The 17,878-nt window shown below is 42.8% G+C and overlaps 1 protein-coding gene across 1 annotated transcript in view; it reads left to right on the forward strand.

Annotated features, from left to right (window-relative positions):
• The window catches only part of LOC131978859 (diacylglycerol kinase beta), a 142,577-nt gene that overhangs the window by 32,796 nt on the left and 91,903 nt on the right, over positions 1 to 17,878 (forward strand). Inside the window, exons 3-9 of the mRNA XM_059342659.1 lie at positions 613 to 689; positions 7,150 to 7,170; positions 9,557 to 9,707; positions 13,826 to 13,885; positions 14,132 to 14,380; positions 15,727 to 15,861; positions 16,935 to 16,984. Of these exons, the coding sequence (XP_059198642.1) occupies positions 613 to 689; positions 7,150 to 7,170; positions 9,557 to 9,707; positions 13,826 to 13,885; positions 14,132 to 14,380; positions 15,727 to 15,861; positions 16,935 to 16,984 (743 nt within the window). The remainder of the gene's footprint in view (positions 1 to 612; positions 690 to 7,149; positions 7,171 to 9,556; positions 9,708 to 13,825; positions 13,886 to 14,131; positions 14,381 to 15,726; positions 15,862 to 16,934; positions 16,985 to 17,878) is intronic.

A 17,878-nucleotide genomic window follows, 5' to 3' on the forward strand; every position in this document is an offset into this window, starting at 1 on the left:
AATTATTATTATTTTTCTGTTTGTGCTCCAGGTGCATGTGACGGCGATCACTCAGCAGATTGTTTGTCCGGTTAATGCAGCAGAACGGATGTTCTCTGGTCACATGTTGTACCTGAGACTGTCCTCTGCGTCTGTCTCCTGCTGTCCATGTGGACGTCAAACGCCCAGCAGTGTGTGTGTGTGTGTGTGTGTGTGCTGACGATGCACACGTGTACATGTGTATGTCAGTAATTGTCTGACAGATGATCGTAGGAGGAGGTCGTTACGGTTCCTGACGTCGTGTGTTTATGGGATTAGCATCTCAGAGTGAGAAAGACAACACGTCCCCTTTTACTTTTCACCAACAGGCTGAGTCACTAACAAGGCTCGGCTCCACTGAGGCAGCTCTTCCTGCTGCAGATGAGTATTTATCAGGACATCCGTTAATGACATGCAGCGTGTTTATTCAGTTTTTTTTATCAATTTTTGAGTCAGAGATATGATTATAAACGCAGCTCCAGGAGACGTGCTCTGTGTCTGTGTGTGTGTGTGTGTGTGTGTGTGTGTGCAGAAGTGAATAATAGCAAATTAATGTGATAAAAACACAATCGTGTGTGTGTTTCTCATCCTCAGACTCCACTAAGAAGCTGAAGGATGTGCTTGAGGAGTTTCACGGCGAAGGAGTTCTCTCCAAATACAACCCGGAGCAGGTGTGTGTCTGTTATTCTCTTTATCTCTCCGTCTCAGCTGTGTGTGTGTGTGTGTGTGTGTGTGTGTGTGTGTGTGTGACGCTGTTAACTTCCTCTGATTCAGTGTAATATCAATCACAGGCTGTTTAGTCATTCCAGCCCATTTTTAGCTGAAGCCCGTGGTGGAGACACACCCGTGGCGTCAAATTTTGGCTCCTGACGTCAGCAGAGCGGCTCCCCACTGGACTGAAGAGACTTTATTTTATTTTATATCTTCAAACTGTGTCACTTATTTATTTTCCTGTTTTCAGTTTTCACTCTTTCCTCTCACCTCGTTCTCTGTCTCTCTAACGCTTTAACCCCCGTTATATTGCCTTGGGTCAAATTGACCCATTACAAAGCTTAAAAATCTAAAAAAAAAAATAGTTAAAAGTATTTTTTCAGGGTTGAAACTTCTTCTGCTTGGCTTAATCAGTGTAATCAATATATAAAATGAAAATGGTTCATTTCACATTCAGTCAGGGAAAAAATATAAGACCATTGTTTTCTTCAGTTTATTGTTCGTTTTAATGTCTGGTACAACTAAAGGTACATTTGACATCTAATATCTAGATAAAACAAGTGAATTATCTTCATTGAACCTGATCTGTGAGAGGTAAAGAACACAATTGAACTAAATATTGATTGAAATGGTTAGTAATGGAGTTATTAATGAAATATAAACAATGATTATTGGGTTTTTTTTGTTTCCGGCACTTCTGGGTAATTAAACATGCCCCGGGTCAAATTGTAATTCAAGTGTTCTAAAAGACTTCTGCTCCTCCTTCTCAGCTCTGTTTTCAGTTTAAAATCTGTGACGGGAAACTTTGGCCAATCACAGATCAGTTCAGAGAGAGAGAGCGTTCCTATTGGCTGTTCTGCAGGTTCAGATGTGCCTTAATCAGTTATTAACACATATTGTTGATGGCGCCCTCTAGTGGCTGCAGTAAGTATGACACCAAGGCCGAAGTGACGAAAACACAAACATTTGCTCTTAACAAAGCAAGACTTTACTCCTCCTCCTTTTCTTCCTCCTCTTCTTCTTCCTCCTTTTCCTCCTCTTCTCCGCCATCCTTCTCTTCTTCCTTTTCTTTGTCCTCCTCTTCTTCCTCTTCCACCTGGTCCTCCTTTTCCTCCTCCTCTTCCTCCTCCTCCTTTTCTTCCTCCTCCTCCTCTTATTCCTCCTTTTTCTCCTCCTCCTCCTCTTCTTCCTCATTTTCCACCTCTTCTCCCCCATCCTTCTCTTCTTCCTTTTCTTTGTCCTCCTCTTCTTCCTTTTCTTTGTCCTCCTCTTCTTCCTTTTCTTTGTCCTCCTCTTCTTCCTCCTCCACCTGATCCTCCTTTTCCTCCTCCTCTTCCTCCTCCTCCTCTCTCTGTAAGTTAGTGATGACATGACGGATGGTCCGGCTCTCCTCCGGGCGCCGGATGAACCAGACTTAATGTTCATGTAGTCTTTGTGAGGCGACACCGTCACCTGGCGCCACGGCGACTACCAGGTCCCTCTGCCATCGATCACCCTGTGTGAGTGTGTGTGTGTGTGTGTGTGTGTGTGTGTGTGATGACTCATCAGTCCTGTGTACCAGCTTTAGTGGAATCTACTCAGCCGGCTGGTGACAAGACACTACGACCTCTTTTGTGCTTTTTTTATTTTTATTTTCTTTTTTAAAGTGGCTCTCCTGCAGAAATCTGATGAAAAGATGATTATTGACACTTTAAACTGTCCGTCATGTTCGGTTTCAGATCAGCGAAAACAAACAGCAGCACCGTGATTCTCTATGATTGATGAGAGACGTCAGACACTACCAGTTTATCTCTCTCATAAAAAAAAAACCCTCCTAATTTATTGCCATATAAAGAAAATGCAGAGATAAAACAGCTTGAAGGCATGTTTAATCAGAGCCAGACATATATGGGATATTTAAAAACCGACACTGATTACAGAAGCAGAGAAATTCACAGATTAAGTGCGAATGAAAATAAATCTTTTCTGTGTGGAGTGTGTACTGATTTTACACCAATATGAGTCTGAAAAAATGACTCAGAGGAGGCTTTGTTTTGTTTTAGTGCTTTGTTTTATTTCAGTTTTATTGGGTTAAGGCCCTTGGAAAAAGGCAGTAGTTTATTGCAGTTTACACTTCAAAACTACTTCTCTAAGCTTAGGGCTAAAGAGTTCCTATAGGTAATATAAAAGACAGTTTAAAAAATGAAAAAATGCACATAAATGAAGAAGTTACGAGGATGTAACATAACGTAAAGCACTTGTTACGTAAATACATGAGTGAAGTTAAAAGATGCTACTTAAGAGAACGTTGTTAACTTTGGTTTACTTTCAAAAGTCTGAAAGAACTAACTTTTTTTTTACGTGGCTCTCCTGCAGGACTTTAAATCTGATGAAAAGACGATTATTGACACTTTAAACTGTCCGTCATGTTCGGTTTCAGCTCAGCGAACAAACAGCAGCACCGTGATTCTCTGTGATTCATGAGAGACGTTTATCTCTCTTATAAAAAAAAACCTCCTAATGTATTGCCACATGATAATGCAGATATAAAACAGTTTGAAGGCATGTTTAATCAGAGCCAGACGTATATGGGATATTTAAAAAACGTATTACAAAAGCAAAAAAATTCACAGATTTAATGCAAATGAAAAAAAAAAAAAATTTCTGTGTGGACTGCACTGATTTTACACCAATATGACTCTGGAAAATGACTCAGAAGGAGGCGTTATTAAACAAATAACTTTAACTAGAACATTTCTAAAGACAATTTGAGTGTGCTTGACATGTGACAGATCAAGCAGTGTCTCCCTCTATTTATCTGTCTGTGTGTCAGCCACCAATCAGAGCAGAGCATCACCTGCAGCTGCTCCTCCTGTGACATTTGACGCCACTGAGAGAGAGAAAAACAAAACTGAAAGTTCCCTTCAAACAGAAAGCATTTTTGCTTTTTGCGTAGCTCCTATCAGTGAACCGACTTCACTTTGAGCATCCTGAGTTCTTCCTGAATGTCGTTCAGTGTGTTTTGTGAAGAAAAATTAAGAAATAGTTTTTTTTAGAGTGATCAGAAGAAACTGGTACCTCTGCTTTCCTCCACAAATGTTCCCTCCTTTTTACCAATGGCGGTCTATGAGGCTGTGGGTGCGTGTTGCAGGTGCATCTGTGCATCCTACGCCCAAACCAACCTGGTCTCACAGGAATCCGTGGAATAGCCACGGAATCACTCAAATTTCTGTGAAACTGACACGGATTTCGCTACAATGCAAGTTAATGACAGTCATATCCCGTGGCTATTCCAACATACAAAGTGATTATGTACATTCACTGAGTGAATATTTAGAAAATAAAACATATATTTCTTGCTAGAAATGTGATCAAAATCCATTTTTATGCAGAAACTAAGTCAAAATATAGATTTTTTCACTAAAAATGAGAGAACTGTCCGCCATGTTTTTTGTTCTGACTGCTGGGACCTTGAAAGTCACGTGACTTGGAACAAACCAATAGGAAAAAATATTAACTTGCATTGTAGTGAAATCCGTGTCAGTTTCACGGAAATTTGAGTGATTCCGTGGCTATTCCACGGATTTTGAGTTAAGCGAATCCGTGGCTATTTCACGGATTCCTGTGAGACCAGGTTCGCCCAAACTATAACTCTGACAGCTTTAGAAAACGAATGTGAGTGAGAAGACAAATTTTCCTACATTTCTATGTATAAATTATTTCTGTAGAGTGGCATCTGCGGACTCGAGTGCAGTTTCCAAATTTATTTTTTGACAATTTTTTCTCTCCCTCTGCACTCTAGCTATGATGTAATCCACTCTAGCCTCTCCATAGGGTAACATTGGGGGTATTTTTGGTGTGTTTTTCCCAAATAAAAAAAACGTTTGCTGAAACCCGTAGAAAAGTCATAGCACACTTGTCATGGCCGAGCTGCTCGATTTTATACGTATATATTTTTAGTGTATGTGCGACCAAAACTCTGGGAGGAGTAGTCGACCAAAAAAAAAAATGCGGAAAAAACAGAAGAATAAAATCTAGGAGTAAGCCCGGTGAATAGTACATAGTGTGCTCTTTCAAACACACTCAGTAATATTCTGCGGTTGGACGGATCCTCGCTGCCTCTCTGGGATCCAGACGGGACAGTCCCCCCCCCCCCCCCCCCCCCCCCCCCCCTACAGTCCTACCTTATTCTAATGCCAAAAGAAAGTCAATCACATCACTGTGGCGGCGCTGCCAAAATGAAAAAGATTAAATGAAGCGTGTAAATGTGTCATAGCTGCCCTTGGGAGACATTTACAGATTGGCAGTGCTGGCTGTGAGCCGCTCAGACTCAGACTCCGGGGAGGAAACGTTCTCCGCAGGGACCGCAATCTCCACATCTGGATGTACTTACATTAACGGCGACCTATCAGCGTTTTTATGATGATGTCATATACAGTGAGTGTGTGGTGCGGTCTGTCAGAAGTGTGTGTGTTTTCTGTGAGTATATTTATCTGAACCTGCAGCAAATTAAAGCCCCGCTGGTTTGTTTGGCCAAATAAGGAGAAGAGAGCGGTGAGAGCTGCTGGCCGGCCTCAGGAGGTCACAACGAGGATCCACATCACTCCGTCCGCTAGAACCCGCTGAGTGTTTGAGGCATTTTTCCTCTAAGTCTGGATGTGCTAAAGGGATCAACTCTGTCCTATTTTGGTGGGAACGAAGTGTTCCCTGGAGGGAGAAGGGTTTAGTTTCCTCACACTGCAGCTTCACTATGTTTGCTCAGTTTAATTCAGAAGATTCAAAAACACAACAACAGACGAACCCTTGACCACTAAGAACGCATCTAGAACTGATTTATCTGATGATGATGATGATGATGATGATGATGATGATGACACCGAGAGGATCTGGAGCTGAATGAAGTCAATGAATACATCCTCTTCCTCCTGCTCCTTTTTTTCCCTGCTTCTCTTCGTCCTCCTCTTCATCCTCCTCTTCGTCCTCCTCCTCTTCTTCCAGCTTCTCCTCTTCCTCCTCCTCCTCTAATTCCTGCTTCTCCTCTTCCTCCTCCTCCGCCTCCTCTTCTTACAGCTTCTCCTCTTCCTCCTCCTCCTCCTCTAATTTCTGCTTCTCCTCTTCGGCTTCTTCTTCCTCCTCTTCCCATCCTCCTCCTTCTTCCTCCTCTTCTCTTTTTCATGCTTCTCCTCCTCTTCTTCCTCCTCCACCTCCTTTTCTCTTTTTCCTGCTTCTCCTATTCCTCTTCTTCCTGCTCCTCCTCCTCTTCCTCCTCTTCTTCTCTTCCTCCTTCTCCTCCTTCTTCCTCCCCCTCTTCTGTTTTTCCTGCTTCTCCTCCTCCTCTTCATCCTCTTCTCCTCCTCCTCCTCCTCCTTGTCCTCCTTCTTCCTTAAGAGATACTTTTGTTTACTTTCACAAGTCAGAAAGAAGCAATTTACCCCCAAAATCTCAAAACTGACCAGCACATGAAAAACAAAAAAGATGTTTTTGCATTCAGTTTCTCCCTCTGGTGTCTAATTGTACTGCTGCACAAAACGTGGATCTTTTAAAGAGTCATTTCATGCCAACATGACATATTTTTCCTCATACCTGTAGTTATATTGATCAGTCTAGATTGTTTTGCTGTGAGTTGCAATTATTGTTATTTGTGTGGTGAACTTTCCCTGATTTATAATGAACAGAAACAATTTAGTTATTAAATCTTTCTGTCATGTTTCTCCTTTAACACTCAGCATTCACTTTACTTTTTACTGTGTAGCAGAAGAGAAACAGCCTGCTGAGTCAGCTCTTCTGTCCCTCAGATCTGAGTTCTCCTCCTCCTCCTCCTCCACGTCCTCCTCCTTTTCCTCCTCTTCTTCCTCCTCCTCTTGTCGTCCTCCTCCTGCTCCTCTTCTTTTTCCTTCTCCCCCCTTCTTCCTCCTGCTCCTCCTCTTCTTCCTTTTTCTACTCCTCCTCCCCCTCCTCCTCCTACTGCTCCTCTTCTTGCTCCTCCTCTTCCTGCTCCTCTTCTTCCTCCTCCTTTTCTTCTTCCTGCTCCTCTTTTTCCTCCTCCTCTTGTTGTCCTCCTCCTGCTCCTCCTCCTCCTCTTCTTTCTCCTTCTCCCCCCTTCTTCCTCCTGCTCCTCCTCTTCTTCGTTTTTCTACTCCTCCTCTCCCTCCTCCCCCTCCTACTGCTCCTCTTCTTCCTCCTCCTCTTCCTGCTCCTTCTCTTCTTCCTGCTCCTCTTCCTCCTCTTCTTCCTCCTCCTCCTCCTCCTTAGATGAAGTATGATCTCTGGATTCCTTTGAACATTTTTAAAGATTTGAGTTGTGCATCAGATCTCTTCAGGCTTTTCTGGGTTTCTGAGTCCCTGCAGGCTGGACACCAGCAGCTAACTTCTCTTCTTTTACTCCTCCTCCTCCTCCTCCTCCTCCTCCTCCTCTTCTTCTTTGTCCCGACTGTTAAACAGAAGCAAGACGTTCTGAACCAAGTAAGCTCGTCCGACCGGGCGGCTCTGCATGCTGTGTGGTGTCTGTGTGGGCAGACTGCATGCACATCCTGTCCACTAACATGACATAACCGCCTTACAGATGGTCTGTCCCTGCGCCGGAGGGGAGAGGTCAAAGGTCACGGGGTTGTTGGGTTGAGTTGAGTGTGACTGTGCAGTCACGACACGGCTGAGGAGGGAGGATGTTAAGATGATGTGTTTTCTGTCTGTGATTTCTTTACATTGTTTTCTTTGAAGCCTCCGAAGGTTTCATCTGCAGCTTCCAGTCGTCTGATCTTAAAGAGTCTCACCTTTAAAGATAAAATCTACCCGCCTCAATCCAAACCCCTTTCTTATGCACATAAATTAAGAAGTTACAAGGATGTAGCACAACCAACGGAAGTGGCGTACTTTATTGGTTATGTGAAAACGTGAGTGAAGTTAAGTTAAGAGATACTTTCGTTTGTTTTCACAAGTCAGAAAGAAGCAATTTACCCCCAAAATCTCAAAACTGACCAGCACATGAAAAACAAAAAAGATGTTTTTGCTTTCAGTTTCTCGCTCTGGTGTCTAATTGTACTGCTGCACAAAACGTGAATCTTTTAAAGAGTCATTTCATGCCAACATTACATAATACACATATTACATTACATATAATATAAATAAAGGTTAAATAAAAAAATTAAAAAAATATTACACATTACATATATACATATACCTGCCTCAATCCAAATCCCTTTCTTTCTCACAGAGCAACTAGTAATAAAAAGCTTGTGAATAAGTGGCTCCATACAACGTACACATCATTTATATATATATATATATATATATATATATATATATATATACTGATTCTGTTGCTACAGATCATCTGTGGTGTAAAGTCAAAGGCACGCAAGTTTCAGTGTAAAAATATAACAAACGAAACACTTTGTAGAAGTTTATTTGTTCAGATCAAAATAATGTGAACAACTCAGAAACTTTAAGCCGATTTGATTATCCGCACCATCCTGTGTGCTAAAACCAGCCTGTTCTCTGCTCAAAAATGTCAATATAACTTGTGTGTACAGACAGCGAAAAACAAGCTATGTCTCCGTATTTCGCCATCTGCTGTAATGCGTCCGCCACCATCTTGCTGATGTCGTAGTGATTGACAGCCAAGCGAAGTTTAAAAAGCAGATTCCTACGTGCCTTAACCCTCTAGAGTCCATGGAAGCACCGGCACATTACTTCTTCATGACGTGAAGACATAAAAATGAAGCTACGTCGAGTCCTGCCATCAGCTTCCTTCTAAAGTTCTTAGCTTGAAACTCATGAAGCTCATGTCCCATCCACTAACATGGAGGGGGCGGGGCTTATCACATATACTACAGCCCGCCACCAGGGGGTGCTCCGGATGTTTGGGCCTCACTCTCAGGTCGTCCATCTGTTGCTTCCACTAACTAACCAGAAGTTAGCTGCTCCTCATTACTGCAGCAGCTCCTCCAGAATCAGGTGGACTGAAAATTTTAAAGTTAAAGGCTACGTTTACATGATGACGGTCTGAACAGAAGACGCAAAAGTGGCGTTGCGTCTTCACTTTTTATTCCGCGTTTAGACGAGCGTTTTCGGGAGGAAATCTGCTGCATACGGTGACGCAAAAGTGTGTGGAACTGGATTGTATGCAGCCAGGCGGCATCACTTAAAGCCATAAGAGCATCTTTGGGCATGTGGAAGTTTTCACATCACTTATTTTGATCAGCTACTCCTTCCACAAAGTTCTCCACCATCACTAGATCTCCCAGGTCTCGTTTACAGCCGTCTGGCTCGCCTCTGACCAATCGGTGCATCCTAAATGTGATAGAGGTAATTCCAGATCCTTCTCTGTTCACTAATACTATCTGTACATATCCTGTACATTTGGTGGAAAGACTCCTGTAAGTTTATTAGAGCTGCCAGAGCAGCTTGAAGGTCCCACGCATGGAAATAATCCAACATGTTTGTTTATTTTCCTGTACTGGAGCATGTATGTGACGTAAACACATACGTGACGTGAGCAGATCAGATCAGAGTTTTGCGTCTTGTCAGTGTAGACGACACGCTACGGAGGAGAGGATTCAACTTTTCCACTTTGGAAGGTGGTTTCAGGTTTTTGCGTTTTTAAGCCCCAAAAACGCCGTCACCGTCTAAACGAAAGGCACTTCCGATAAAATATTTTGTCGTTTTTACCCGCAAGTGTCCACGTGTAAACGGGGCCTAACTGTCATTCAGCTGTTTAAACATTTGGGCATGCGACCATCGAGGCTGCAGACGTTCATTTCAGAGCGACCTCATCACATCTCTCCGTCCGTCCTCCAGCTGTCCCTCAGTGACCCTGTTAACTTGTTTCATTCCCTCCTTCCTCACACAGCCCATTGACTACGAGGGCTTCACGCTCTTCATGACCACGTACCTGGAGAACGACATCCCGGAGGAGCTGTGTCAGCACCTCTTCACCTCCTTCAAGAGCAAGACGGGCGGCTGCTCCCCCGACCCGGCCCGGGCAGGAGCCAGCTTACTGGGTAGGCTTCTCTTACACAGTGTAAATCTGATTTTCATCAATATTTTATCCGTACGGATTCAAAGAAGTCTGAATATCAAACACAATCTGACGCAAGGGAGCTAAAAAAACATGTGTTTTTAATCAGAAAATGTGATTAATTGGTACATTGTTGAAGTAGAAACTGTGACAGAAGAGTTTGTTGTGCCGGTTTTCTAAAACAATGACAGTGTGTCAGGACGCCCTGAAGCTTCACCTGCAGTTATTGTTGATTCAAAAACACAAAGTAAGAATGACAAAGATGGAGAATTAGTCATTTAACTGCACCTCAGAGAGTTTCTTTTCTTTTTTGTTATTTTATTTGCACAATAAAAACAAGAAGCAGAAGCAAGTTGTGCAGCTGTGATAGAAAACAAAAAATCTCACCTCAATAAGAAATAAAAGTTATGTTAGCCATAAAAGTACATAAATAAACAATAAAAAAAAAACAATCACTGTATTTAACAAACACCTCCCACTTTGTCCGACAGTCACCAAATCACTGTACACAGCATCCGCCGCTTATTGTAAACAAACCAACATCGCTAACTGTACACAGAGTGTTCGGTGCTTGTTGTAAACAAACGGAGATCGCTAAGTGAACACATGCTGCTGCAGCACATACACACTGACTGTACTGCTACAGAGCTAGCTGTGTAGCCCGTTAGCATTGTGCTACTGTGGGACGTAGCACACGAGAGACCGACAGACAGACAGACAGACTGACAGACTGACAGACACACAGACAGACAGACGGACAGACAGACGAACAGGCAGACAGACAGACAGACAGACAGACGGACAGACAGACAGACAGGGAGATAGAGAGACCGACAGACAGACAGACAGACAGACAGGGAGATAGAGAGACCAACAGACAGACAGACAGGGAGATAGAGAGACCAACAGACAGACAGACAGACAGACAGGGAGATAGAGAGACCGACCGATGGACGGACAGACTGACAGACACACAGACAGACAGACAGGGAGATGGAGAGACCGACAGACAGACAGACAGACAGACAGACAGACAGACAGACAGACGGACGGACAGACAGGGAGATAGAGAGACGGACGGACGGACGGACAGACAGACAGACAGACAGACAGACAGTCTCCAGGTGTTTCAGATCGTTGTCACCTCCCTGCAGGTGTGAACTCTGTGTGTGTGTGTGTGTGTGTGTGTGTGTGTGTGTGTGGTGTCTGCGTGGGCCGGGCCGCGGGGTCAGCCTGTCTGCTCCTCGCTGTAGAGCAGCTGACGAGACAGATGGACTGTTGAATTAGAAATCTATTCCTGTGGTCCGAAGCTCTGAGACAGTCAGAGGCAACAAGTGCAGCCAGGCTAGATGTTAGTGACAGATCTGACTTCCTCTCAGTCTGTCCTCACTCTCAATTATTACCCATAAACCAAGAAAAGATTCTTTACTGCTGGATCATGAGTCCTGTGGAGGTTAAATCACTGGGGGGAGTTTTAAAGCTACTAGTGATTGCTGTGATAATCATTTTCACATTTAACTGACCATTGTTTTGTCAGAAAACAGAGAAGTTATGATTTTTGCAGTTTGCATCTTCAAGTTTTTTGTTTTGACCAACAATCAGTCCAGAAGAGTTTCAGTTTGTCACCATGCACGACAGAAAAATGTTTTAAATCAGAGCTTGTTTGGCTTGTTTGGTTAATTTTCTGTTAATCAGCTAATTTCATAAATGAAAGACTTAATTCAGACAGGTTTTGTAACTGTAACACTGTTAACTGTTATGCTGTCTTCAAATTTATTACCCTCTGGTGACCTTCGTGTTCAAGAAAGTCCACGTACACTAAAACTGCTATTAAATCCCCATACATCAATATTTTTTTCAGATTTCTTTTCATAAATGTCTTGAACAAATTCAGACTTGTTCAAAACTACCAAACATTAAATAATTTTCAGAATTGTAACCATTTATATGCCAGTTCATATATTTGAATTATTCCATAATTTCTTCCTTAAAAACACACAAAAATAATGATTTTCCATATAATTAAAAGTAGGGAGCTGGGGTCTTGGTGGTGATTGGAGTCTTGGATATGTCAATGATTAGCAACAAAATTGATTTGACTGCATTAGTATTTTTTATGTAGTGCAAGATACTGGTCACGAGAGGGTAGTAAATGCACCAATGGAGTCTAAAAGACATGTATAGGTTAATGACAGTGGATTTTTTTTTAAAAGTTCCTGAAAAAAATGTACGTCTCAAGCTGTATCACAGTCAAAATGATCAAAAAAATGATAAAAAGAGAGAAAAATGAACAAAAATGGCCGAAGAGGCCACAGGGGTTAATATACTCAGCTGTCGTGTCCATGTAAAGTTATAATCATGATGCAAAAAGTCTAAAAATAATAATGTTGTCCCACCTTTTTTTTTAAATCACGTTTTATCTGTTCAGTTGCCAATATCTCAAAGTCTGGCCTGCTTATGAAACATTGTGGCCCTCAGACTAAGTGCAGCTGATGCCTGCTGACCTGCTGGATGTGATGTTTGATCCTCCTGCTGCAGCTGCACCTACAAAGCTCATGTCGGAGCTTTTTGTGCAGATTTACGTCACAAGTTCTTTTCATGAAGCTCAGATACATGCTGGGTATCATCATCATCATATCTGAGGAAAATAATGAATGAAAACACAAGTGTGAAGGTTCCTGTTGTCAGCCTGCACTGACACCTGGTGGCAGAGGCATGGAACTGCATGCACTGTGGAGAAAAACAGAATTAAAAACAGAATGGATCAAATTCAGAGTTTATATTTACAAAGATAAACGTTTATCAGTGTGAACATTAACAGAAGAACATATTTAACCACTGATATCCACAGTCTCATTTCCAAGGCAGCACGTGAAAAAATAACAGACATTAACAATAAATACAAGTAAACATAGAATAAATAGATTTAAAATAATTAAATATTAAAATGCCTGCACACTTTCTGCAGTTCTGCTTGTTTATTATGTAGATAAAACACAACTGAAACTAAATCAGAAGTTCAAAACAAACAGCTAATTATCACGTTCTGTTTTATTGAAATTTTAGAGAAACCTTATTCAGAATCTGGGTTGCACTCATATAATATTTTAGTATCTTGAGACTGTTTTTAATGTCTGTAGCAATGAAGACTCAGATTGTTTTATATTTGTTATCAAAAGGCCTTTATGTTGAAGCTTCCAGTCAGATAAAGGAGATAAAATGAACAATTCTTTTCCAGTTTTGCTGCCTGGACTGAAGAGAAAGTTTCACTCTGTGTTATGTTTTTTTTTTTTTTGTTTGTTTTTACATATTATTTCAGCTGATGATGCATTAAAACATCGTGGAAAAAGGTTCCTAAAATAATCTCAGTCTTCTCCTGATGCTGTCCTTCTGCACTGCAAAAAAAGAAAAGTTGGGTGAACTAAAAATTTCAAGGCAACAAACTTCAAAAATTTTAAGTTGGACAATTAAACTAAATATTTTAAGTTTTGTTTTTGAGTTTGCTCAACTCTGAATTCAGATTTGTGTCAACTCAACTGTAAGTTGTACTAACTTATAATTTTTCATTGTAATAACTTTTAATCCTTACTTCTGCTAACTTCTGCAATGTGCTGAATTGGCACAATTGTTGCGACCACAATTTTGAGTTAGCATTGATATGCTAATGGCTACTCTTGTAGCTGTAACAAGCAGGGCCGCTAGCATCAGTTAGCCGCTAGCTTTCGCTAATGAATTTCACCGCTTTCCCGCATTTCATAACAAAGAAATAAGAGTTATCAGAACTATTGTCCCTTGTTGTGAACCCCAACTTAAAGATATAAGTAACAACAACTCACCAACTTGTTTTTGAGCAGACAACTGGCTTCCTTTGTTGTGCTAACTTACATTATTGCCCTAAATGTCAATAATTTATATTTCCAAGTTTTACCAACTTAAATCACTGTTTTAGGCCAAAAAATACAAGTTGGCTTTTTTTGCAGTGTGTAACTTCTAACCAGTCAGATATTCTATAAACAGACAGACTCTTCTTCTGCTCTCACTCACTCTCGCTGCGTCTGCCGCTCTCTTTTCTCCTGCTGACACTCTGAGCGACCGCAGCAGCCCGCTCCATTGACGCAGGCATCTCTATTCAGACTGAAGTGGCCTGTGCCCCCATCACAGGTACCGGAGCGGCTCGGGTCGGGGAGCAGAGTCCCGCCAGCTGTCAGCTGCTGCTCCCGTCGCTGTGCTGATGTTGTGTTGGTGTGATTCCCCGTGTGACGTAACTTTATCTGCTTCCTGTCCTGCCTGAGCTTTCTACTGTTTGGATTGTTGTCGTGAAGTTTTCCAGTATTTATTTTAGCCTCCTGATGTCCTTATCTTCTGTCCCGCTCACTCGTCCTCCCGTCTCTGTCTCCGCTCCTCCAGGGATGAACGGTAAGAGCATCCTGTCGGCGATGGGCCGCCACACGCCGGAGCACACGGCCGGCTCCGGGGCCACCACCTCCCCGTGCTCCTCACGCTCCTCCTCGCAGCGTTCGGGGACGGGGGCCCACACGCCCGGGGGGCCCCACAGATCGCCCTGCGCCCAGGTCAGAGCCTCCGAGGCCAGCAGCAACGCCCTGACCCCCAATGCCGGGCCGGCCCGGTTGCCGGTGTCACCCAAACTTTCTCCAGGTGAGTTCAGTTGTTATATATACTTTTAAAAGAAATCTTAAAATCCATTTTTATTCACTGGCTTTTAACTCAACATGAGCCTTTGCTCTGATTTTATTTTTTGTTTTTATTTGTTCTTTGTGGTTTTTTAAAATTAAGATTCATTTTAAAATTGAGATTAATTTTAAAACCCACTTTTATTTACTGTTTTTTGTTTTACCCAGCATGAGACTCGCTTCGCTTTGTTTTAGTTGTTTTTGCTTGTTCTTTGTTTTTATTGTTTTTATTGCTGGTCTTAAAGGGCTCTATAAATAAAGTTGATTTGATTTGATTTGATAGAGAATAAAGTTCATTTATTAACCTCCATTATGTATGTTGTCACATTATTGCAACCCCTTCTTTTGCTTACAAATATGCATGTAATATGCCAAAAAAAAAGGCCAAAATGACCCAAAAATTAAGCAAAACAACCATAAAAAGACCCAAAATGACCAAATAAGACGTGCTTTAGAACGTAACCGCTATGAAACAGTTAGAAGGTTTAACTCTTCTAATTCACTGCTTTGTTCTCACTCATGCTGCTCCCTGTCTTCATTCATCGTCTAACTCGCTCGTCCACCACTGCTCTCTCTCTCTCTCTCTACATCCAACTGTTCCTCACTTAACAAACACACACTGACAAAAAAAAACTGGCTCATACTGGCTCATGAAAACTTTTTTTTAGTAAACTATTGCATGCATGGCTCCTGTTTCCATGCTGTAAAATATGACATGGCCACTCAGGTTCCCGATTCAGGTCGAGGAAAACCTGTGATTTTTTTCACCTTGGGAACTAACTTTTCAGGTTCGGAAAATATCTAATTTTGGTGTAAATGCTTTGAGCGCTCTTGAACTGGAAGAGAACTGGTTCCATGTTGGCGGAGGAGGATCAGGTGTGCTTCCAGCCCTTATCACAATTCTTTTTTAAATTATTATTCTTTATGTCAGCTGGACAATATGACATGTTCCTGCTGCAGGTCCAGTGAAACCTGCTACTTTTTCTCCCCTAAGAACAAACTTTTCAGATTCTGAACATATTTAATTTTGGTGAAATTCACCAAACGTTTAAAAATGATTGAACTAGAGAAACTTTACATGTGCTTCCAGACCCTTTTTTGTATTCTCTCTGTGTGAAAACCATGTTAAACAAAGTATGAATCACAGCAGAATATTTAAACAAACTTTAAACGTGTCTGCAGCGGGACAGATCAACTCTGACTGCACAAATCTGTCCCCCGTCACATCATGTCATGTTGTTCTGTCTCTGTAAACCTGTTGCACTGATACTTTAATGATTCATTATGATTCTCTGTGTTGTCTGTCCTCAGAGAGGAGCCGCTCCCGGAGGAGTCCGTCCCCGCAGAAGGTCTGCACGCTGCCCTCGCCACAGGTGGTCTTCCTCAAGGACATCGTCTGCTACCTGTCCCTGCTGGAGAGGGGGACGCCCGAGGACAAGCTGGAGTGTGAGTGACGGGGACGGGGGGACGCAGGCGAAGGGTCAGCTCCTCTCAGGGGGAGCACAGGACTCTTAGGCCAGCTGTTCTCAACCTTGGGGTCGGGACCCCAATTGGGGTCGCGAGATGATTTCTGGGGGTCGCCAAATCATTTTGGAAGTCAGCTCTGTCTCCACTGTGTTAAAGTGTTCATGTGTTAATGTGTTTTAGTCTTTTTGGTCATTTAATGTCTTTTTTGGGTCATTTTTTGTTTATTTTAGTCATTTTGTGTCTTTTTTTGGTGAATTTGTGTCTTTTTTTGGTCATTTTGTTTCTTTTTTGGGTCATTTTGTGTCTTTTTTGGTCATTTTGTGTCTTTTTTTGGTCATTTTGTTTCTTTTTTGGGTCATTTTGTGTCTTTTTTGGGTCATTTTGTGTCTTTTTTTGATCATTTTGTGGTCAATTTGTGTCTTTTTTGGTCATTTTGTTTCCTTTTTTGGTCATTTTGTGTCTTTTTTGGTCATTTTGTGTCTTTTCTGGTCATTTTGTGTCTTTTTTGGTCATTTTGTTTCCTTTTTTTGGTCATTTTGTTTCTTTTTTGGGTGATCTGAACTGTGTGTGTGAGATTCTGTTCAGTGAGCGGGGGTCGCGGACAACATGCATGTTAAATTGGGGGTCGCGACTCAAAAAGGTTGAGAACAGCTGACCTAGAGGGCACTTTCTCATGTTGCATGGGGGCATTAAGGAACTTTTGCAGCAAATTTTGTCAAACATGGGGGCATCAGAGGGGCCGCTGGGTGCTCAGGCCTCTGGTACCTGCAGACAGCAGAGGAACCAGCCGGCTGCAGCTCCTCACAGGGCAGCCCAGTGACTCGTTAAGCCCTGCTGACTTGTTTAGTGACTCGGGCTATATTGGGGCATGATGACGAGGCTAATCTCTGCTAACTGGTCCCCATGCTGCAGCACAGAAGTAGCACGCTCCTCTTCTTTAACCCTGTGGCCATGTGGAAGCAGTCCAAGAACAAATGTTACAGCAGAGAGCCGCTAATGATCTGACGCTCTGTGAGTCATCATGGGATCTCTGCTCTCTCGTTTCCCTCTAGTCATGTTCCGGCTGTACGACACAGACGGTAACGGGGTCCTGGACAGCTCGGTGAGTGCTCCCTCTCTCCCTCTCTCCCTCTCTCCTTCTCCTCTCCTGCTGTGATGTGTCTCTGTTTGCAAACAGCAGCTCTAAGAATAGACACCTGAGCCCAGTGACAGGCCTGTGTTTACATGAGATCATTCAGAAACCTTTCTGCTCAGTTTAATATCAGCCTTGTGCAGAAACCATCGCATAAACACATTTCTTGTGCTTGTCTTCATGTGTGATTATTTTATGTGTTTGGAGAGGCTGTTTACACAGAGCAGAGAGGAGAGGACAGGGCAGGAGAGGCTGTTTACACAGAGCAGAGAGGAGAGGACAGGACAGGAGAGGCTGTTTACACAGAGCTGAGAGGAGAGGACAGGAGAGGCTGTTTACACAGAGCAGAGAGGAGAGGACAGGGCAGGAGAGGCTGTTTACACAGAGCAGAGAGGAGAGGACAGGACAGGAGAGGCTGTTTACACAGAGCTGAGAGGAGAGGACAGGAGAGGCTGTTTACACAGAGCAGAGAGGAGAGGACAGGAGAGGAGAGGCTGTTTACACAGAGCAGAGAGGAGAGGACAGGAGAGGAGAGGCTGTTTACACAGAGCAGAGAGGAGAGGACAGGAGAGGCTGTTTACACAGAGCAGAGAGGAGAGGACAGGAGAGGCTGTTTACACAGAGAGGAGAGGACAGGAGAGGCTGTTTACACAGAGCCGAGAGGAGAGGACAGGAGAGGCTGTTTACACAGAGCAGAGAGGACAGGACAGGAGAGGCTGTTTACACAGAACAGAGAGGAGAGGACAGGAGAGGCTGTTTACACAGAGCTGAGAGGAGAGGACAGGAGAGGCTGTTTACACAGAGCAGAGAGGAGAGGACAGGAGAGGCTGTTTACACAGAGAGGAGAGGAGAGGACAGGAGAGG

The sequence above is a fragment of the Centropristis striata genome, chromosome 10 (assembly GCF_030273125.1).
Source record: "Centropristis striata isolate RG_2023a ecotype Rhode Island chromosome 10, C.striata_1.0, whole genome shotgun sequence".
Classification (NCBI taxonomy): domain Eukaryota; kingdom Metazoa; phylum Chordata; class Actinopteri; order Perciformes; family Serranidae; genus Centropristis; species Centropristis striata.